The 23,810-nt window shown below is 43.6% G+C and overlaps 2 protein-coding genes across 2 annotated transcripts; one reads left to right on the plus strand and one right to left on the minus strand.

Moving 5' to 3' along the window:
- Positions 1-528: 528 nt before the first annotated feature.
- tnpo3 (transportin 3) lies at positions 529-12,671 on the plus strand. The gene is made up of 23 exons (XM_084345902.1): positions 529-795; positions 2,721-2,921; positions 4,272-4,345; positions 4,496-4,652; positions 4,763-4,906; positions 5,045-5,220; positions 5,300-5,438; positions 5,566-5,712; positions 6,153-6,260; positions 6,392-6,483; positions 6,564-6,703; positions 6,944-7,135; positions 7,455-7,546; positions 7,637-7,713; positions 7,816-7,876; positions 8,009-8,149; positions 8,460-8,576; positions 9,963-10,057; positions 10,146-10,302; positions 10,390-10,557; positions 10,636-10,748; positions 11,655-11,738; positions 12,033-12,671. The coding sequence occupies exons 1-22, from the start codon at positions 676-678 to the stop codon at positions 11,713-11,715; spliced, it is 2,772 nt and encodes a 923-aa protein (XP_084202028.1). The 5' UTR covers positions 529-675; the 3' UTR covers positions 11,716-11,738; positions 12,033-12,671.
- Positions 12,672-13,968: 1,297 nt separating this feature from the next.
- irf5 (interferon regulatory factor 5) lies at positions 13,969-21,983 on the minus strand. The gene is made up of 9 exons (XM_084345285.1): positions 21,793-21,983; positions 20,386-20,591; positions 17,935-18,121; positions 17,478-17,506; positions 17,365-17,392; positions 16,278-16,616; positions 15,211-15,600; positions 15,013-15,131; positions 13,969-14,565 (listed from the first exon to the last, which is right to left on the minus strand). Exons 2-9 carry the CDS (start codon positions 20,557-20,559, stop codon positions 14,377-14,379), a joined length of 1,455 nt encoding a protein of 484 aa, XP_084201411.1. The 5' UTR covers positions 20,560-20,591; positions 21,793-21,983; the 3' UTR covers positions 13,969-14,376.
- Positions 21,984-23,810: the final 1,827 nt, after the last annotated feature.

Here is a 23,810-nt window from a genome sequence, read left to right on the forward strand (position 1 = left end):
AGACAGGTAGCCAGTGCAGAGACTTTAAAATTGGTGTGATGTGTGCTCTCTTTCTGGTCTTAGTCAACAGCCGTGCTGCAGAGTTTTGGAGAAGTTGTAATTGAGCTATGTTCTTTTTTGGGAGACCAGAAAGTAGAGCGTTGCAATAATCAGTGCGGCAGGTGATAAAAGCATTCATTAGTGTCTCTGTACTGGCTTTGGAAAGAGACACAGCACACACTGGTGGATCAATAAGAAACTGTGCATTTTAACAATAATCTGTTAAAATGCATAGGAGTACATTCACACTCCTAATGATTGAAAATTGAGATCTTTTGTATTTTCTTTACTACTATTTTTACAAAGAAAGTTCCAGACTTAAATCGCGTTTAATCATTCCTGTCTGTCATAAACCAGGTCAGCTATAATTAAAAGATATTTTGAATGAAATTCTGCCTATCTGTCCAGAAACAGTTAAATTTACAGATTATTCAATGGAGTTCTGTGTGACGTCCTACCATCATGACAGAGCGGAACTAATGCTCCTGCCGGTGTTTCCTGCCGTGAGAAGATCGTGGTTGCACGCGGGAAGCCTGTGCGAGATGGCGGTCGACACACAGACCGTGTAGGACTCTTTTAGATCGGTTCTGCTGGTGAACTTTCTGCCTTATCGTGTTCGTGCTTCTGACCCGAGCTATGGAGGGAGGCAAACCGAACCTAGCCCTGGTCTACCAGGCGGTCCAGGCCCTGTACCACGACCCGGACCCGGCCGGGAAGGAGCGAGCCTCGGTGTGGCTCGGAGAGCTCCAGAGATCGGTAAGAAAATGGGAGAGGCCGGGAGACCGGAGCGGGGAACCGGTGGTGTGAAGGACTGAGGGCTCTGAGGTGGTGTTCATGTGGTCTGTCTGGACCGGGTCTAGACATTTTACCTGTTTGAAAATGGACAGGTGAACTCAACTGCGCAGTCTCAGAGGAGCTGCCGTTAGCATCACAGCTAAGCTAAGCTAGCTAAATGAATGGATCAAAACACAAAGTGTTAGCTGTATGTGGAGCTTCATGAGCTGTCTGCGCCCCGTTCATGACTCCAACTCTACCACGGTGACGTTAATTAAAAGACGTTTCCGTGTTTATTAAATGTTCTGCTGGTAGACGGAGCTTCTGTGCTTTAGTCTCTGAGGATTTCAGCAGGCCCGATCTGCTGCACACAGCTAGCTCTGTTAGCATGGTAGCATGGCTAATGTTACTGCTGCAGTAAAGTTTAGTCTCTGACTTCATGTCAAACAGTTAAAGTTAGTAACTGCTGAGTCATGTCTGTCTCTGGCCAACGGGCACGGCGGCCTTACACCAAACTCTGTTCAAGAATGTGACATTTTTACCTGCAGGGGAACTTTCCACCGGTACAAATGATCAGAGTCTGATTCCCTGCACACTGTCAGGTTGATCTGTCGATGATGAAGTGCAGCGTTATGTTGGTGGATGAAGAATTATTTTCAGATGTTAGTGCTGACGGTACTTTGTATTTAGAAGTGAATCGAACTGGACTGAGCCTGTTTACATCAGGGCGTGGCTCAGTCCGAGACCAGGACTGATGATCAGGTTTCTGTTCAGAGGGTTCATGAATCCTCACACGTAGTGTGACTGAAGGAGCTGCTGACATGCTCAGTTATCAGCGTCAGTCTGAGCCTGAGTCCTGAGCCTCTGTCTCTAAACCGTCACAGACTGTGTTGTACCTGCACAGGTGTCTGTCCTCAGTCAGGTGTCTGTCCTCACTCAGGTAATCTTGGTCAGGGCTGTGACAGTATGGACTTCTGTTTGTAACCTCAGTAAAAAGGTGATGTAACATTCAAAACATGTAAATGACTAAACAAATGAAACAAGAGGGATGACAGTAACTGTTGCCGTTGGTAACCAGTTCTTTAGGTCCCATGAGTGGAGTCACTGTATAAGATAATAAACAGAACAAACAGCAGAAGGAGCTCCTCTTTCACCCTCTGTCATGTGGAAACATCAGATTTCCTCACAGGAAGTTAAAGTCGCAGCGTCCTGATCAGAGTTCAGTTTTAAGATAATAGCGAGCGTCTCATCTCTCCTGCTGACAGCCGGTCAGGCCAGGAGCCAATCAGAGAGGACGTTGTTCTGCCGTCTGGTGGTTCAACCGACTTCATCAGAGCAGAGAGGGCTCACACTGACCTCTTCATCAGCCTCCTCCTCCTCATCAAAGTCACTTTTATGGTTTGAGCTCATTTTTAGATTAGTTGTACATAAAGTTTACAGTGTGTCGTGTCGTTGCCCCCGGTAACGCTCTGTGAAAAACAAAATTATTCGACTGATGAGTTGAATCAAATCACTTTGTATAATAAATCCAACACTGAATGTTTCAGTGTTAACAGTATTGAAACTGTTGGTATTATTTGCTCAAATCAGTGATGCCAAAACAGATATAAATTGCAGATGTTGCAAATAAACGCTGATTTATGAGTTGAATGAATGAGTTATGAATAAATGTTTTAATAAAATGTAAGCTGATTTAAATTTGAATAATTTTATGTTAATGAAGCCACGCCTCACTTTTAATTATTAAAGGGATATCAGATTATAACGAGGACGGCAGCAGTCCTCTGGTTACTGTCAGAGGAAAGTTTATAATGACTCGTCAAAATGTGTGACATCAGCCTGAGGTTCACTGTGAGCTGCTCAGGTGTAAACAGGTGTAATGACATCACTTCCTGTCTTTCCCTCAGATGTATGCGTGGGAGATCTCCGACCAGCTGCTGCAGCTCAAACAGGATGTGGAGTCGTGTTATTTTGCTGCTCAGACGATGAAGATGAAGATCCAAACGTCGTTCTACGAGCTTCCCCCTGAGACCCACAATGCACTGCGCGACTCACTGCTGACCCACATCCAGAACCTCAAAGATCTGTCCCCCATCATCGTCACACAGGTAACTGAGCACCTGTTCCTCTGCAGGGAACACAATGTTCTTTCATTAGCAGAGTCAGTGACAAACCTTTAAATAGCTCCACAACCTGAACCTATAAGAACGTTGTGTCTTTGGTGTGAGGTTCCTCCACCGTGACAGAACCATGTCGAGAAAAATGTGACAGCAGGATGTTTATGTTAAGTTTAAATCAGGTTCATTAAAAATCCAGGGGGTTCACTCCAGAGCCAACTCTTCGTATCCTGACCTAAAACCAAAACCCAATCAGAGATAACCAGTGTCACTACGGTGGTTAATTATCAACGTTATTTGTGAACTCGGGTGTCTTCATCAGACTCTTGGACCGTCAGCAGTCTGTTCAGCTCCTGTGTAACGAGGCAGCAAACATTTTATTCTGAGCAGTCATGTTTGACAAAAAATCTCAATAACACCTCATAAGTGGAAATATCACTATGTTTAAAATAGATTTTATTATGGCGCATCATTTCAAAATATCAAGCCACAAGATTATTACAATGCTTCTTTTTATATAAACAAAATATCAAAAAGGACATGAACAAAAAATAAAAATAAATAAATAAAAGGAAAGATTCAACTTGTCCTGCAAGATAAGATACCAAAGGTTGCCGAGTTTTGTCCTTACTAAAGAACCGGATCCTCTCAAGGTGGAGTGTATCCATCAGCTCCGTGAGCAATAACGTCAGTGTTGGGACATCTTTCTTTTTCAAAAATAAGAGGATAAGCTTTTTTGCAGTGACAAGTCCATACCACGCCGTTCTGCCACTGTCAGCTTCTGTAGATGTCCCCAAAATGAAATATCACAATATTTTTTAAAGATAATTTATATCTGACTTTATCTTATATTTGAATCCATATTGCAGCTCTCTGTCAGGCTTCAAATCGTCAATCAACTGAATAGAAGCAGCAGAAAGTATTTTTAAATTTGTAGGACACATTTGTTGCTTCAGTTGCTGGTTTTTAACTAAAGAGTGGAGGAAATCAAACTGTTTATCATAACTGATTATAATAATAACAGCAGTGTCAAAACAAAAAGGAAGTTTTCTGAGAATGTCTTTATAAGTCATTACGGTACATCAGGTTTATTAAACTTGAATTACTTGAATTAAAAGTTACTAAAGTTTATTTCAGGTTCATTAAAGTTTATGTTGAGGTTGGTTGTTGTGACTCAGTAAATCTTCCAAAGACATGAATGTAAACAGACACTTAAATATATGTTTTATTTGTATTAATGCATTAAATCAAACTTGTTGTTTTTCTGACGTGTGTGAACTTTGTTCATCTTGTTTTTATTGATTCTTTGCTGATTTGTTTGTCGTCTCTTTTGTGTCTCAGCTCGCTTTAGCCATCGCAGATCTCGCTCTTCAGATGGCCTCGTGGAAAGGATGTGTTCACACTCTCATAGAAAAGTAAGAATTCAGAGAATCACTGAACCAGTGACAAACGGGTGTATATGAGAGTGAAACTGAGTTTCTGAATGTAAAAACAGTGAGTGATCTTTTCTGAAGTCATATTCTCTGACATGTGACTCACCTGTCTATGTCTCCGCCTCCTCTCAGGTACAACAATGACATCAGCTCGATGCCCTTCCTCATAGAGATTCTCACTGTGCTGCCAGAGGAAGTTCACAGTCGATCTCTACGAATTGGAGCCAATCGGAGGACAGAAATCATCGAGGATCTGGCTTACTACTCCAGCACTGTCGTCACGCTGCTGGTCAGGAACATTTCTTGCCTGTTATCTGTCTGTTTTAATCTCTGTCAGCTTTATAATATATATGTTATTCTTTAGTTTGATGCCATCATCTGTTCATATTTTTATTTTAGACGACATGTGTGGAGAAGACGGGGAACGATGAGAAGATGTTCATCAAGGTGTTTCGCTGTTTGGGTAGCTGGTTCAACCTGGGAGTCCTGGACAGTAACTTCATGGCCAGTAACCAGCTGCTAATGGTCCTCTTCCAAGTCCTGGTGAGATTATCGACGACAGCATTACAGAGACGTTTGCCTCCTGTTTACTGACAGGACAGGAAGTGTGAAACTCCATGAGATATTTAACACATGCTGATGTTTAATGATGTTCTCCGTCATGTTCTTCTGTCTCTGCAGCAGAGGGATGAAACCTCCACCAACCTCCACGAGGCTGCGTCAGATTGCGTCTGCTCGGCTCTCTACGCTATAGAAAACGTGGACACCAACATGGCGTTAGCCCTGCAGCTCTTCCAGGGCGTCCTAACGCTGGAGACGGCCTATCACATGGCCGTGGCCCGAGAAGACCTGGACAAGTGAGGGCACACAGGGAACTGGTTCTGATTGTGTTGTTCAATGTTTGCAGACGCATTTATGTTTGACTTTTGTCCACAGAGTGCTGAACTACTGCAGGATCTTTACAGAACTCTGCGAGACATTTTTAGAAACAACAGTCAGGAGTCCAGGGCAGGGAATGGGAGACCTGAGGACACTGGAGCTGCTGCTGATCTGTGCAGGACACCCTCAGTATGAGGTACCAAAACAACCACGACACCAGCAGTAACAAAAAGCCACAACACCCACAGCACCAACATAACCACAGCACCAAAGTAACAGATTATAATCCTGGTCTTTGTGTCCTGGTCTTTGTTCTGAACCAGGTCGTGGAGATTTCTTTTAACTTCTGGTACCGTCTTGGAGAACATCTGTATAAAATCAATGATGCCGCTCTTCACACCATCTTTAGACCGTACATCCAGAGACTCCTGCACTGTTTGGCCCGACACTGTCAACTTGATCCAGACCACGTAAGTCACCTGTCCAACAGAACCACCTCTATCTGATGAAATCCTCAACTTGAACTTTATTAGTCAGTCAGACATCAGGTACAGTGATCTGCCTGTTACAAATAAAGTTGTATGTTTGTTTTATTTATTATTAAACTGACTCCTATAAGTGATCGATGTTACTGTGAGGATGATACTTCATGAATCTTGACCTTCAGCTTTTTTTTTTCCTTTTTTTCAAATTATTTTTTTGGCCTCTGTATGGCTTTATTGATGGGACAGCTTCAGAGAGGTGACAGGAAACAGGATGGGGGGGTGACACGCAGCAAAGGGCTCAGGTCGGACTCGAACCCTGGGCCGCTGCAGCGAGGACAAAGCCTCTGCACATCGGACGCCTGCTCCACCAGCTGAGCTAATAGACGTCCCCTGACCTTCAGTTTTAACTTGTTTTCACTCAACAGGAGGGAATCCCCGAGGACACCGATGACTTTGGAGAGTTCAGGATGAGAGTCTCCGACCTCGTTAAAGACGTCATTTTTCTTGTTGGATCCATGGAGTGTTTTTCTCAGGTACCTTCAGTTTCAATCCACTGAACAACATAAGACTCATTTGTTTGATCATGTTAATGGGTTCTGTTCTTAAATGTTCTCCTTTGTTGTCAGATGTATTCAACCTTTACTAATCATCTGTTTGTTCACAGTTATATTCTACGTTAAAAGAAGGGAACCCTTCCTGGGAGGTGACGGAGGCAGTCCTCTTCATCATGGCTGCGATTGCAAAAAGTGTTGACCCGTGAGTGTCTGAGTCACTTTAATAATGTAATATTTAAGGTTATAGTTCTTCCTCCCACTCAGTTTGTGTTTGTCTTTCAGAGAGAACAACCCGACGCTGTCGGAGGTGTTGCAGCAGGTGGTTCTACTTCCAGAAAGCGTCCACATGGCGGTTCGATATACGAGCATCGAGCTGGTCGGAGAGATGAGCGAGGTCGTGGACAGAAACCCCAGATTCCTCGGTACTGTTAATGAGTCCAATTAAAACCTGCAGCTGTGTGTTGTGTGGTTCACACTGATGGTTTCGTGGTCTGATCCTAGAAAAAATCATCAGATTCAGAAGTTTGGTTTTCCTTCCAGGTTTTACAATGAGAGAGACATGTTTCTGCTCCTGATTCTTTTTGAACAGGATTTCTCCTGTGTTTCCTCTTCCTGTCACACCTGGTGTTGATCTACCTGTCTGTATTTCTTTTTGCTGTCAGACCCGGTGTTGAACTACCTGATGAAAGGTCTCCGAGAGAAACCTCTGGCGTCGGCCGCAGCGAAGGCAATCCACAACATCTGTTCAGTGTGCAGAGATCACATGGCTCAACACTTCCAGGGTCTGTTAGACATCGCTCGCTCGCTCGACTCCTTCGCCCTGTCCACTGAGGCTGCTGTAGGACTGCTTAAAGGTATGTTACTACACCTGTAGTACACCTGTGGTGATGTCATCAGGTCAGTGCAACCTGCAGGCAGCATAGAGGAGAGAGTCAGCCATGAATCAGCAGATGACGTTCATGTTGACTCGTCTTACTCTTCACCTTTTGGTTTAATCTTATTTAATATTTATCTGGTGGGTCTGCTTTTCAGTTTTTTTGAAGTCTTTACACTTTTAATTTGATCCATCCGACTCTTCACCTGTCTCACTGTTGGTTCTGACGTCTTGTCACTGAACAAACAGACATAATGCTGTAACTGTAGTCATGACTTAATTGGGGTTCACCTGTGCAGGTACAGCTCTGGTCCTGGCTCGTCTTCCTCTGGAGAAGATAGCAGAGTGTCTCAGTGACCTGTGTGCTGTTCAGGTGATGGCTCTGAAGAAGGTCAGTGTGTGTTTTAATTTGAATCAGTTTTAGAAACGTAAATACATACAATATTTAAACTAAAAGCAAAGTTCATGTTTATTCTTTCAGCTGCTGGCTGAAGAATCTCCAAATGGTAAATCAGCTGATCCCACAGTCTGGCTCGACAGACTGGCTGTTATCTTCAGGTGAGTTAACCTGTTGTTGTTTTACCTGTTGTCAAATATTATTCAAACTTTATTCAAATCATCAGACAGTGAACACGATCATAACGTTTGTTTTTCCTGCAGACACACAAACCCCATCGTAGAGAACGGACAGACTCACCCATGTCAGAAAGTCATCCAGGAGGTAAAACACCTGAGCTCACCTGAACTCACCTGAGCTTTTCCTGGAACAGTCATTTGAATATTTGCACATAAAATCTCTTTTAATGATTAACCTCATAATGTGACCTACCTGTGTCATGTGACTCACCTGTAGATCTGGCCAGTGCTGTCAGAGACTCTAAACACTCATCAGGCTGATAATAGAATCGTGGAGCGATGCTGTCGCTGTCTCAGGTTTGCTGTACGATGTGTCGGGAAAGGCTCCGCCTCCCTTCTGCAGCCACTTGTCACTCAGGTGAGACACTTGTAGACTTTTATGTCTGATTGTTACACCTGGACTGAAACACCTTCTTACATGTGCTGTTAACCTTCAGTGTGTTTATGAGGTTTGTTTTTATTGAGCCAGTATCAATAGTTTATTTGGCTGATGTGTAATCAATAGGACTGAGGGTTAATTAGATTGATGATCAATCAGTGATGTTAAAGTCTTATTGATCAGTCACATCTTCTGTTAGTTCAGGTGATAAAAACACAAAAGTAAATTGTACATGTAGCATTTAATACCTGTTTGTTTGTTTGTTTGTTTGTTGGTTGGTTGTCATCAGATGGTGAGTGTGTACCAGGTGTATCCACACTCCTGCTTCCTGTACCTGGGCAGCATCCTGGTGGACGAGTACGGCATGGAGGAGGGCTGCAGACAGGGACTGCTCGACATGTTGCAGGTAAACATTCCACCTGCCCTCCAGGTAAATTGTCACCTGTAGACCTGGGCAGTGTTTCCGCCACATAGACTTTACCTGGCTCAGCTGCGCAGGTGTATGAACGGCCGCCAAAGTATATTCAGCGACCATTTTAGTATTTTAATTCTAAATTGTTATCTGTCCGAGAGAACTAGGTGTCTGTCTCTGTGTGTCTGTCTCTGTCTGTCTCTGTCTCTGTCTGTCTCTGTGCTCTGTCTCTCTCTCTCTGCGTCTGTCTCTGTCTGTCTTTCTCTCTGCGTCTCTCTCTGTGTCTCTCTCTGTGTCTGTCTCTGTCCCTCTCTCTCTGTCTCTGTGTCTGTGCTCTCTGGATTTAAATCCCTCCTGTGAACACACTGATGTGATGTGTCCTCTCCTGTCTAAAGTTGACCTTCTTGGCCTGCTGTTTTGTAAAAGCTTGTAAGTTCACCTGGTTGTTGTGATGTCATTCAGCACCACGCTGGTTTCCATAGTTTTGATAGGCTGCTTAATTAACGACAAGCTTCCTCCACATGTGGCTCACCTGCTGATGTGAAAACAGAACTGTAGCTGAAAAAATCCACAACGAGATGTGTGTTTCTGGTGACTGTATAAAACTTAGTGCTGATGAAGAAAGTCAAATTAGGGCTGCCACTAACGACTAGTCGACTAGTCGTTATAGTAGTCGATGACTAGTCGACTATCAAAGTAGTCAGATTATGAATTGCACAAAAAACAATGGCTCTTATTTAGTTGGGGAAAGTGAGATGTCTCACTCTGAGCCATTTCAATTGGCTATGGTGAAACTCTGTTTAGCGTGGCATTGCATGCCGTGGGATACACACACGATGACGTCACTAACGACTAGTCGACGACTAAATTAGTCATTGACTAATTTAGTAGTCGACTATTTGTCGCACCCCTATATTTCATTAAAGGTTTAATGAACTATCATCTTAATTGTCTTCATTTTTAGTAAGTAACACTTCAAGCTGAAAGCTAATGATTGTTATATAAGAGCAGCTGCATGCTGGTGCGATAAACTGTATGTTATACATTCAATTTACGTATGATCCGATTAGTCGACTAATCGAAAAAAATAGTCGGTGATTAGTCGACTATCAAAATAATCGTTTGTGGCAGCCCTAACTGAGACGCACACAAACAGGATGTCACAGACGTATGAGGCAACAACCTCCAGTTCAAACTGTCCTCTGTCTAAAACTAATAGATTATATTCTTTAAAATATTTTAAATTGTTACCCTGTCATTCTGGGGGAACTCTGCAAACTCACCTGTCCACCACGTACACACGTCCACACACCTGTCTCTGACATGATGATGATGATGATGATGACGATGATGATGATGATGATGATCTCCCTCCTTCAGGCTCTGTGTATGCCGACCTTCCAGCTGTTGGAGCAGCAGAACGGTCTGAGGAATCATCCGGACACCGTGGACGACCTGTTCAGACTGGCCACCAGGTGATCTGCAGGTTCACCTGAGCAGATGAGATGTATCTGTTGCCGTTTAATTTCCTCTGACGTCTACCTGTCTCACATGTCTGTCCAGGTTTGTCCAGAGGAGTCCTGTCACTTTACTCAGCAGCAGCATCATCGTTCACATCATCCAGTGTGCCATCGCTGCCACCTCATTGGACCATCGAGACGCCAACTGCAGCGTCATGAAGTTTGTCCGAGACCTGATCCACACCGGAGTCGCCAATGACGTGAGTCAACGAAGATCAAAAGATTCAAACTGTCCTCTGTCTCTGTGACAGGAACATGACGAACATGTCTGTCCTCTGTCTCTGCAGCACGAGGAAGACTTTGAGGTGAGGAAGCAGCTGATTGGTCAAGCCATGGAGCAGCATGGTCAGCAGCTCGTCACTCAGCTGATGCACTCGTGTTGTTTCTGTCTGCCGCCGTACACGTTGCCCGATGTCGCCGAGGTTCTGTGGGAGGTCATGGTGTTTGATAGACCGGTGAGTATAAACTATAACACCTGTACAGGTGTGTCACCAGGTGTTACTCAGATGTTTAAACTCTCTTTTTTATTTCAGACATTCTGTCGCTGGTTAGAAAACGCTCTGAAAGGTTTACCGAAGGAGACATCAGGAGGAGCTGTGACGGTCACTCACAAACAGCTGACTGACTTCCACAAACAAGTCACCAGGTGAGATCAGGTGACACCTGCAACAACAGAAATGGGCCACATAAGCAACCAGAAACTGACCTTCTCTTTGGCCAAACCAAACGTTATTTTCTCCTCCCTCATTTATCTGTGTTTAACCTGCTCTCTGCAGGTGGCCCAGAAGTCATGTGCGACAGGTGTGAAAGGTTCTGTGAAACATCCGGTTGACTTCACATCTTAAATGTCAACACAAAATAAAAACCTTTCAGCTCAGACTCAGTTTAAATGTCAAAGACTGTGTCAATCTGCATTTTGCCTCTTGTATTGATAGCACCGAAGTTTTACCCCCAATTTAATCATCAAATTGATTAATTGTCGAAGGTTTCTGCTTTGTACCGACTGTAATAAAGGAAAGTGAAGTCATGAGGAAAGGCTGGAAGCATTTTAGAATAAGATCAATGAAAAGCTTGAGTGATGACTCACCAGAAGCATTTAGATCTGTGAGGCATTCAGGGACATTTAGAGCCAACGGTAAGACGTTCAGGGACATGCTGAACATGATGGGACGTGTAGGTCTTATCATCGGCCCGAGGCGACTGACAGGTTTCTGTTGAGACTCGTCGACCTAACGTGGAACGCAGAAAAACTGGAGTCTTCACGGTGAGTTCAGGCTTGTCCAGGAATCAGACAACATCTGAGCTTTGAGGAACTCGCCTAAACAGACTAAACTACAGCAGAGTGAATGTTTTACTATTCTATATAATCTGACAGCTTGGTAGGAAAAATAGTCCTGAAATTAAACAGTTTTACTGGGAAAAGAAAATCATAGAGGAGAACCAAACCAAAAAACAAATGTCACAGAACTGAACAGTAAATGCCACAGAGACGACTATCTGTAACCATGGTAACTTCTGGTGTGTGTTAATGTTTGTTTCCTCTCCTCGTTAGTGCTGAGGAGTGTAAACAGGTGTGCTGGGCCATCAGAGAGTTCACCAGACTGTTCCGATAGCTGCAACCTTCACACAACACCAGGTAACTCTTCACACACCACCAGGTAACTCTTCACACACCACCAGGCAGCTATTCACACAACACCAGGCACTATTCACACAACAACAGGTAACTGTTCGCGTTGTGAATAAGATGCCTGACAAATGTCCGTCGGTGAGACATTGTGTCCCTAATAATCCCACACTGGAAATGTTAAAATGTTACAATGCTGTTTATTTTTTCAGTCAGTGATGATGTCAGTGCTCAGAGTCTGAGATGTAAAACCAATGACGGCAGTCGATGAATGTCAAGGCTAAATAATTTTTCTTTCTTCAGGTTAAATCTTTTGTTGACCAACATTCAGAGGTGACGGCAAAAAGCTGCGACTGCAGACGAGGATCCAAAGGGACGAGATGAAGATGATGAAGATGGAGGAGGGACTTTGAATGTGAAACAGGACGAATCACTCTGAAGGACTGACTGAGTGAAGACTGACTGGACAGAGTCCTCTACCCCGACCCCCAACCTCACCTGACCTCACCTGCAGCAGGTGTCAGGTGGGCGGGGTCGGGTCCAGCAGGTGGGCGGGTCAGGACGAGGAGGAGTTCACTAAGTGAAGTGATGCGGATCAGTCCTGTTGGATCTTCATCAGTAATCGATCGTAGGACGTGCCTGGTCAACAGTTTTTAAGAGAAGATTTATTTTTGGGACTTTGGTCGTGATGTTTTTTGTCCGTGCCATAAAAAGAGCCAAAAGATTTCCCATGATGCTCTTGGCTGAGCGGCTGCCTGTGGAGGCCTAATGCTGGAGGATTTGACGTCACCTTTGACCTTTTTAACTTTGGTTGAATTTTAGTTGTTTTTCCACAAAGTGAGACAGAGAGAACTCTGGGTAATGAGACGGAGAGACTGAAACCATGACATCATCGGTGATGTAGCCTTGTTGTAAACAATAAAAAAACAACTGAAACAACAACGTTTGATATAGTGCTTAAATTGTCCTGTTAGAGACTGTCCAATTGGCAGTGTCTCTGTGCAGACTTAACTGAAGCTGCTGCAGCTCATCAGGTGTGATGTTACCCAAACATGTATCAGGAGGTGTGAATGTTAACTAGACAAACGTGTATCAGGTGTGACTGTTCACTAAACATTTATCGGGAGGTGTGAATGTTAACTTCCACACCTCCTAATGTATGATTGGTTAAGTTGAGGGTGGAACAGGTCATTGTTGCCCCCTGTGGTCGATGAAGAAAAATTCAGCAGGTGTAATCCTGAACTCAACATCTTACATTCACGTGAAAACACTTCGGCTTTGGATCATGTAGGGAGTATTTGAGGTAAAACTGAACATATGGCGTTCTTTGAATGTCTTTGGACTGCAGCAAGCAGTTCTCTTCATTATTGTTCAGTGTCCCTCAGTGAGGAGCAGGTCTGTATGACATCAGCTGCTGGTCTCAGACTGGATGCTGATCGGTGTACGGTGGCCTCCAGCAGCAGCTGAAACTGTAAATATGTTGATTTAGAGTCACTAAGACCTTTTTCATGGCAGCTACATTGACATGAAATAGAAGGTAAACACAGGTTTTATTAATGACAATGAAGGTTGCGTTCCATTTAGTGTGGTGGAGACTTTCTAGTGAGCCAACATGAACACTAGCAGCACCATGACCCTGTTTGACCTGAATGGAACAGAATCTTGATTAGTATCATTGATAACACCTGTGTTTAACCTACTGTGTGATGTCAAACTGGCTGCTGTGAAAAAGGGTTATTACTGTCAGACTGCAGGAAGTCTTGAACCAATCAAATCTGAGCATCAGGTGTTTTAACTTCACTAACTAATCCGACATCATGAAAGCGCCATCCTGGTGGAGTGAGAATTGTGGTCAAACTGGTTTCTGTTTATCTTCACCTGATACACAGACCTGAACCAGCAGAGTCCAGATCCTGAACCAAAGGACAGAAACTTGAGCCTCATTTATAAGACTGTTCTCAAGATCCATAATTGAACTTTGTTTCAGATCATTTCTGACAGTGTTTATGATCGTAAAGGTTCAACAGGTTCTAAGAATAATTTGTCACTTCACACCTGTGATTAATTAAACTGACGGCACCTACTCGCAACCTCCTCCTGTACTGCAGCACAGCTTCAGTTCAGTCAGGAACAACCAAGGACCAAAGAGAAGGTAGGTCATAAGTCTAAAGTCATCAAAGAACCTGGACTGTTGAGGATCTCATGTCACCTCCCTGCTGATTAAAAACCACAGCTGATGTATGAAAGAATACTGCAGCGGTGTTTATTGACATCCTGAATACACTCAGAGAAAAATACACTCTTATAAGAATACACTCTTTCAGTTTGTTCTCACTGAACACGATAACATCTGTTTGAATCAGAACAGTCAGGTGCTCAGGATCAAACTGAAGTTCTCTTCAGCTGCAGTGGGAACGTCAAAACATAAAACAATAAACCTGTTGGGATGAAGGTTTATACATCATCATCAATCTGTTCAAAGCTTTATAGACAAACAGATTCAGAACAAACGATCAGAGCAGCATTGTTCATTAAAGAAGCAGTCCACTCTTTAATACTAACTGACTGAAGAGGAGGTGAGATGATGGTGGTGTCAGGTCCTCCTGAACCTGGAGTCCTGATGATGATGATGTCAGGTTCCTGGTGTTCAGGGGACATTGGGGGTCCAGGGCCCCTGGATGTGTTGGCTCTGCAGGAGCCTCTGCAGCTCCTTGAACTGCTCCACCGTCTGGTCCTTCACGTCGGGGTTTGAGATCTGCAGGCGGATGCTGTCTGTGGACCAGCTGAGTTCTCCAGAGAACATCTCCGTCAGGATCCGAGCCACAACTGGGACCACCTGAGGACAACCCGAACCACATTAAAACTGGACTACCAGAACCAGAACCAGGTTAAAACTGGATGATGAGAACCATGTAACTCATCGTTTACATCTAAAAACATCAGAATTTGTGTCCTACATGTTTTAACAGACAATTTATTTTATTTAAAACCACTTCCAGATCCACAGGAAGTTGTTGGTCACGATAACAAAATTGTTACATGTTTCTTAAAAACAATTTAAAACATAATGGCTGAGGACCATAATCAGGAGTGAGTGGACACTTGTCAGGTGCTATCCTGCTCTTTGATCAGTAGAAATTTGCCATTTTTTAAAAGTAGCACATTGTCACAGAAAAATAAATCATGTTTAGAGATAAAACTTTTGATGTGTCGATAATCGTTTCATAATCATGTCGTCGCCCTAAGTCGAGTCATAAGGTAACCTGACGTCACCTGAACGCACCTGGACGACAATGAGTTTCTTCTCTTTGGGCTTCTTGTCAGGCCAGTCCTCCCCGAAGCAGAAGGTGATGTCGAAGGGTGGAGGGTTCTGAGCTTCACCTCTCTGGAACAGGATCAGTCCTGTGGACAGGAGAACAGTACATCATCAGGTCCAGACAAAAACATTCAGAAGCTCTCGCCCTGCTCTCTGATTGGTCACCTTGCAGGAAGTCGTTTAGGCTGAACACTTTGATCTTCCTCTCCCTCTCCATCGGGTTCGGTGGACCCTGTTCGGGCATGCCTGGTCCGGACCAGAACACTTTACACTGACAGAGCCGGACGGCATAGATGTCCTGCTCCCAGATCTCCAGGATCAGACCACGGTCCATCACGTCTAGCAGGGCCTCGGTGTAGAACCGCTGCTTCTGGTTCTGGATCTCAGATGTGCCCGGGAACAGGACCTGCTGCAGGGTGACGGGTCCAAACAGGTCCACCTGCTCCGGGGTCGGCTCCAGGTGTCCGTAGTACAACCGGCAGCCCTGAGGGTTACTGACGGTCAGAGAGCCCATCGTCCGACCCCGGTACTGGAACTTCAGGTCTAGATCTGTTACTACGGCAACACAGAGGGGACAGTAAGCATATCTGTTATAATGGCAACAGGCCCAGGCCCAGAACCTGTTCCACCATCCACCACACCTGCTTCACTGTGAGCCACCAGGTGGGCAAGACGTCCAGGTGATCCTTAGGTAAACCTGCTGCTTCAGTCACCTGGACCTCGAGCCAGGTGAGTAACACTGAGGCTCTTCTGATGGAGCAAGGCTGCGGTGTCATGGATCCCTGTTTTCTTGTTAGACCCGCCCTACTACTCCTCTGATTGGTTGGCTTCATTGGTTTGGTGAACGCTCACAGTATCTGGTTGTTCTGAGCTTTTGTTGTTCTGATTGGTCAGTTTATGGGCTGTAGTTTCCTGGTGAACACACCTCCTCCTTCTGTCTGCTGCTCCTCCTCCTCTGGAGGTGCACTTTGCTGCCCAACTGTCTCTGGACTTGTTAACTAGACAATCAGTTGAACTCTGCTGCTTATCTCATGGTTGTGCCAGACCACAAAGCCGTTGTGGCTTTTGTCATACAAAAACACAAGCCAATCAGAGGCCGAGTGGAGCGGGTCTTGAAAGAAAACCAGAAGGAGGCTAGCAGTTTCCCTCTGCTTCCAGTCTTTGTGCTAAGCTAGGCTAAAACTTCTGGCATGTTGAACCAATCAGCACGAGAGGTCAGAGATGCTACTCACGTGGGATGCTGCTCAGCAGGTCGTACTTGCAGGGTTGGTGGTTCTGACCATCTGTCTGGTTCTGGGCACCCCCCATGCTGCTGGCTTCCATCAGGGCCGGCTCGGGGGCAGCAGAGGCAGCAGAGGGGGGCAGAGGATTCAGGTCCTGGAGTCCGTTAGAGAGTCCTGCAGGATGGGTCATGGGGAGGTCTGAGGTCATGGAGATGACTCGTTCTGGGAGCAGAGGGATCGGGATCACCTGAGGAGGTCCAAATGTCCCGTCGGTGGACAGACTGAACTGACTGATGTCTGAACGAACTGCGAAGGAGCTAAAGGAGGCGGGGTCACTGTTCCTAGGGTCTGAGGAGACATGACATCATCACATTACATCGTCAGGCTCCAGATCTGGTTCCTCAGATTCGGCAGTGTCGACAACACAACTTTCACCAGACTGAACGTAAAAACGCTCAGATCAATAACAGGTTCAGATTAATAACAGGTTCAGATTAATAACACGTTCAGATCAATAACACGTTCAGATTAATAACAGGTTCAGGTGAAAAACAGGTTCAGATCAATAACACGTTCAGATCAATAACACGTTCAGATCAATAAGAGGTTCAGATTAATAACACATTCAGACCAATAACACGTTCAGATCAATAAGAGGTTCAGATTAATAACACGTTCAGATCAATAACATTATCAGATTAATAACAGGTTCAGGTGAAAAACAGGTTCAGATTAATAACAGGTTCAGATCAATAACATGTTCAGATTAATAACATGTTCAGAACAATAACATGTTCAGATCAATAACACGTTCAGATCAATAAGAGGTTCAGATTAATAACACGTTCAGATCAATAACATTATCAGATTAATAACAGGTTCAGGTGAAAAACAGGTTCAGATTAATAACAGGTTCAGATCAATAACATGTTCAGATTAATAACATGTTCAGAACAATAACATGTTCAGATCAATAACACGTTCAGATCAATAAGAGGTTCAGATTAATAACACGTTCAGATCAATAACATGTTCAGATCAATAACACGTTCAGATTAATAACACGTTCAGATCAATAACAGGTTCAGATACTCACTGATTGAGAGCTCCATCAGATTCGGCATCTGAGAATTAAAAAGATTTGACTTGTTGAGTCGTTCAGGTGATTAAAATATGAACGTTTGTATTTTTGATCGTTTTCTTCCTCACCTCCTCACCATCATCATCATCACCAGCATCTGAAACAAAAAAAACAATCCGATGTCAGAAAACGGAAAACAAACCAATCAGATGTCAGGAACAATCAATGAGTTCATGACATAAATAAAAGTAATTTGCAGGAACTGAAAGATAAAATCCTTTAACTGAGTTTAAAACCCTGTGACACTCATCAGCAACATTCATTACAGATGTTTTAATTCTTCAGTTTTCTAAAGAAACTCAGAGTTTTTAAATCTGAGTTTACATATGCTAGTAGCATGCTAAGGCTAACAGTTAGCGTGTTGCTTCATCATAATGTATCAGATCAAACTCACATCACTGACGTATTGATCAGTCAGACAAACTGATCAGTATTCATCAGGTTCCTTTAGTATCAATGAGACCTCAGTGTGTTAGCTACAGTCCTGTTCACCTGTTTGACATCACTCCAGGTGAGTGTTCTCACCTGTATTCCCGGGCTGCTCACACACTTCGTAGATTTTATATGGTTGAACTGGCGTCTCCTTCGTTCCATCATATTTCAGCTGAAACTCTCGACTTTTGTTCAGAGCACAGCGAAGGTTCGCTTTCCACTTCGCCGGGTCGGGTTCATCCACACCTTCCTGATATTTACCTGTCTCCAGAGCCCATGCCTGCAAGACACCAAGCAGGGCTCACAAACCATATTCACATTCACACAAAGACTGCCTGTCAGACATGAAAAAAAGGTTTACTAAAACACTGTACATTTTCATTCAGGCTGGATTCACATTGGATCCAGTGTTGCGGCGAAAACATAGGTTTTCCATTCATTTTAATGTGGGCTGCAGGGGGTTCTGCAAAAAAACGCTGCCGGCTGGGGCGGAAAGTTAAAGCTGACTCAACTTTTGGAGAAATGAGCTCGACGTCACGATCCCCGCTGGCCAGTCACTTAAGCTGGTAATCAGACTATGACTGAAGCCACAGAGTGTAAAGTTATGTGTCCTGTGTATTCACTCAGTTTGGCTTCATGCACCAGTTTAAAACACATCTGTGGATGCTGACAATCACTATAGGACCGGCATGTTCAATCTACTGTGGCAGAGACATGACCAGAGATCATAAACAAAGTAGAACGGTTCAGTGCCAGGACGTGTTATTTAGCATGGATAAATACTACAGAGGGAACACAGCAGACATGTTTCACTTTCACTTCCGTTCGGTCTTGTGCCCCAGTTTGAAACGCAGTAATGATCTGCTTCATCCTGGTTGATACTTTTAATCTGTCGATGAGGACAAACAATCACTAGTAGGACCAGCATGCTAGTAGCACAACAACATGGCAGCTTTGTCTTTTGGCAAACTGATCAGCGGGGGGTCCCCAACACGTCACACACACGGACCACGGAGTGACAATCCCACAGCGCCGCATCAACCTGCACCAAAATAAAACGTGACGAAACCCATCAAAATAAAACTTCATGAAAACCTGTCAAAATAAAATGTAATGAAACCCGTAAAATGTTTTTTTCTATTTTTACATGTAGAAGACTACATGCGACTAAACCGTTGCAACGTATCCAGAACGCTGCAGCGCGCCTCGTTTTCAATTTACCCAAACTCTCCCATGTGCCCCCCCTCCTCCGTGACCTCCACTGGCTTCCCGTTGCGGCCCGCATCAGATGCAAGACCATGGTGCTGGCCTTCAAGGCCCTCAACGGAACTGCACCCATCTACCTCCAAACACTGGTCAGACCACACAGCCCAGCGCGAGCACTTCGCTCTACTACATCAGCTGGCCGGCTGGTACCGCCCTCGCTGAGAGCAAACAAAGGCTGCTCAGTGAAGTCGCGACTCTTCTCTGTTCTGGCGCCTCAGTGGTGGAACGAACTCCCGACCAATGTCAGGACTGCAGAGTCACTCGCCATCTTCCACAAAAGACTCAAGATTTACTTGTTCAGACTTCACCTCGACCCCGCATAGCATGACTCCCTCCCCAAAAAAAATCATATGCACTTGTATGTTCTTATCTTTGGCACTTACATCATAACAATTATGTACTTGTGGTATCTGTGATAAATAGCAGCTACTTTGCTCAGATGAGGGCTTGAAAATTGTTTCTATCTTTTCTACTTTATTGACGGTGATATGTCGTGGTTTCTTTCTTGTGACAAATGTACTTATTGTAAGTCGCTTTGGACAAAAGCGTCTGCTAAATGCCCTAAATGTAAATGTAAATGTAGAAGAGATATAACATGGAATTTGGAAACATAGAATTGATAACATTTAAAATATATAAAACACAAACATGTGACATTATCAGTTAATAAAACTCCAAGTGGTTTCTCTAACTTGCAGACAGGAAGTGAATTCAATCTGAGCTCTCAGAGAAGAAGAGTCCACTAAATGTTGAACTGCCCCTTTAAATATCAAACTGGTCACATGACAGGAAGTCTGATAGAAAAGTGTCAGAGGATCATTTTTAATGAAACCTGTTCAGTCTGAAGGAAAAGCAGAAGCAGTGAAAGAGGAAGTGACATAATCAGCAGTACAGTTCAGTGAGGAGCCAATCAGCATGAAGTTACACAAGCTGTGAACAGGAAGTGGAGGAAGTCACACAGTTCCTTCTTCTTCGTGGCTTTCTGTGGGTCTGATGATGAGTTTCATCACAACTTCTCCTTCAAACACAAACTGAACATTTTACATTTTGACTTCAGCTGCAGATCAGAACACTTTCACTTCCTGCCTGATTCATAAATATAACTTTTAATTAAAGAGTGAAGTAACTTCCTGTTTAAATTCACTCAATCAGTTCACAGACATTCGACTCACTTTGACGTTATTGATCACTTAAAAACAAACTGTTTGAATATGGACCAATCAGATGAGACAGAGAATCAAACAGGATGTTGTTCAGAGGTCAGAGGTCACCGCTCACCTTGAAGATGGTGTTCTCGTCGTCAGACGCTGGTGTGTGGCGCGTGGCGTGTTTCCAGGGGATCTGGAAGAGTCGGTGGTCTGGACTGAGCCACTGGAGACCAGGATACCTGCCGCTGTTCACCTGAGCCAACAACCAGGGCTTCAGACGGATCCTCCGAGGCTGCACGCTCATACTGGGAAGACACTGGGAACACTGGGAGGAGACTGGAGAGCAGGGTTATGTTGAAGCGAGTAAAGATTTTGTTTTGACACATAATTGAAGCTTTGAACTGTTTTAAATTATATTTAAAGGAACAGTTCACCCAAAAAGTAAATTCAGTCATCATCTGTTCACCTCAGTGCTGATGGTGGGTCAGGTCATCCCCGAGATCCCAAACTGATGTGAAAAGACGTTAATTACACCTTTTATTAAGCTGAAATCTCTTCAGAGCGACCGCACGGTGAGGGTGTAAATAATATCTCCTCAGATCAGGTTGTGATCTCATCTCTCCTACAGACTGTGATCACAGCAGACGAGCTGTATGGAGGCATCTGATGTTTTAAATCAAGTCTCCAGCTGCTTCAGTTGTTTAGCAGAATGCTGCAACTCTGTTTTACTGTGAAGCTCCAGAAATGTTCTGTGGACTACGAGACTTCACCTGACTTTCTATCATCAGGAGGAGATGATGACTGAGCCTGACTTTATATCATCAGGAGGAGACGATGACTGAGCCTGACTTTATATCATCAGGAGGAGATGACTGAGCCTGACTTTATATCATCAGGAGGAGATGACTGAGCCTGACTTTATATCATCAGGAGGAGACGATGACTGAGCCTGACTTTATATCATCAGGAGGAGGAGATGCAAAGATTATAAAAGACCTTTATATAGTTCTTATTAATGCTTTGGGTCCGATCACATGTATCATATATAAAATCACATATCAATACCTCCATCCTGCAGTCTCTCTGTCACTCTCTCCCAAAACAAATGCACGCTCCGTCATCTTCGCTGATCGGACAGCTTGTGTCCAAAAGAATCAACAAAAATTGAAAGTTCCTCGTCATCACTTTAAAGTTTAAATATAAAAATGTTTTTCTTAAATATAAATCTTCTAAATGACTCTTAAAACAGACACAAAGACACAGATCATCAGTTAGTTCAGGTGAGTGACTCAGACCCGTCTGTTTGTGTCAACCTGCAGTTTAAATAAAGTTTTGTTGTTTTTTTTTAACTTCAACATGTTTTTGTTCCTTAAAAGTTTTGGGAAGTCCTTGAGTCAGTCATGGGATCAGACCAGACCAGAACCCATCAAAAACTGAATCTATAATCAATCAGAGAGACTCAGATCATGACGTCAGGGGCGTTTCAGCTTTCTGAACACTAACGCGCGCGCGCGTGTGCACTGATTGATGGACTCACCTGGTCCTGGTCCCGTCCTGGTCCCGGTACCTGCCGGTGACTCTGCGCTCCGTGAGTCGTTTCACAGCCGCGTGCTCACGTCTTAACCGTCAGCAGCGTCACCGTGACGTAAACAAACAAATCAAACAAACAAACAAACAAACTGCGCGAGCCGCCGACACAGTGAGGCTGTTCAGAGGAACTGTGACGGAACTACTTCCTGTCAGACTGACAAAATAAAAGCTTCAGTCATGACGAAATTAAGGCACGTGGTTACCTACTTCCTGTCAGACACACAAAATAAAAGCAGGTGTAAACAGTAGAAACATGCTGTAAGTACTGAACAGATGAAGTATAAATATAAATACTGCAGTATAAATACACAGATACAGTAGAAGTATTAAAAACCTGTGGGTTAGGGTTAGGGCTCAGGGGTAGAGCCAGTGTCTTGTTATCGGAAGGTCGCTGGTCCGATTCCCCTGGTCCGCATGTCGAAGTGTCCTTGGGCAAGATACTGAACCCCAAACTGCTCCTGATATGCTGGTCGGCACCTTGCATGGCAGCTACTGACATCAGTGTGTGTATGTATGAATTACTGTAAGTCGCTTTGGACAAAAGTGTCTGCTAAATGCCCTAAATGTAATGTAAATGTTCTCTGATTGGCTGAAAGTTCTTGGTCATTATGAAGAAGAAGTTAAAGTGAAACATTATTAAATTTAAGTTATTAAACAGGTACAGTATTTTTAAATACTTAAACTAATAGATTAATCCTGCTCCTTGTTCAGCTCTTTTTTTATCACAAATGTAAAAATATTTTAAATTTAGAAACATCTGCTGTTAAATTTGAGCTTATTCAGCTGCTGATGTTTATGTGGGTCAAAGGTCAACAGTCGACTAATCAGAGCTGCTGTTACTCAACAGCGGCCACAGCCAGTTTTTATGAACTAAAGTCTTGAAAATATTCTTTTGTTTAAAATCACTCTTTTATTGTGAAGGAGTGTCAGGTATTTTCTTGTTTGTTCCTCTCTGCAGTTTTTTTTCCGTCCTTCTGCTGAAGACCAGAAACGAAAGTTTGTTTCATTTTCACAACAAAAAATAACAAAAACACTAAACAAATAACTGACAAACAGAAACTTTCTGTTTAAAATTTCAATATTCTAAATATCAGTGTGTTGAATGAGAATTTCAGATGTCATCAGATGTTATAATCTTTTCAGTTCAGTTTGACTTTTGCAGTTTTTTTGTGGTTCAGTTCCTTTACTTTGAAGTTTCCTGTGGAGGCGGGGCTGTCTGATGTGTCAGCCTCTCATTGGATAATTGACACATTTTCAAACATCTGTGGTTTGCATAAAGACTGAAGAAGTTCATGAGCTGAAAACAGGAAGTCATTACATGAAGCAAAATTCACTGAAGCTCATTTACAGACATGAAAATTTAATGAAAGGAACAAACTGCAGCTGAAGAAAAACTGTGGACTGAAAACCATGAACTGACGACAGGACTACACGCCTGAAACTACAGCTGAGCAGACAGGTAAGGAGTCTGAACACCTGCAGACAGATAGGACGTGAACACTGAATCAACCAAAATGTCAATGGAGTTCTGAACTGTGTCCAGACGCAACACTTAGCTGCCATGATGGATGTCTGTCTTCATACCGGTGAGTCAGATCTACCTGTCCTGATGGCTACCTTCTGGGGCTCTGTGTACAAGTGTGAATGTGAACATGCGACAGGTGTGGATGTGAACCAGGTGTTCATGAATGAAGAAGCTGTCCAGGCAGCTGATGTATTTCTTTCTTGGCTATTTTAGCTGTGTGATCACTGATACAGGTATGTATACAGGTGTGTGTTCAGGCGCATTCAGGTGTGTGATGTGTTGATTGTTTGCAGTCTGAGATGTTTTGTGTATTTGTTGATCTGATACTTATTTAATGAGATTCTGTTTGTTGTTTCAAGTTTCATCAGATGTCATTTGTTTCATGCTTTGAACAGAATAATGCGTCTAAAGCATCGACGGATCAACTGAAAGTATTGAAT

The sequence above is a fragment of the Pagrus pagrus genome (assembly GCF_965226575.1).
Source record: "Pagrus pagrus genome assembly, chromosome: 23".
NCBI lineage: Eukaryota > Metazoa > Chordata > Actinopteri > Spariformes > Sparidae > Pagrus > Pagrus pagrus.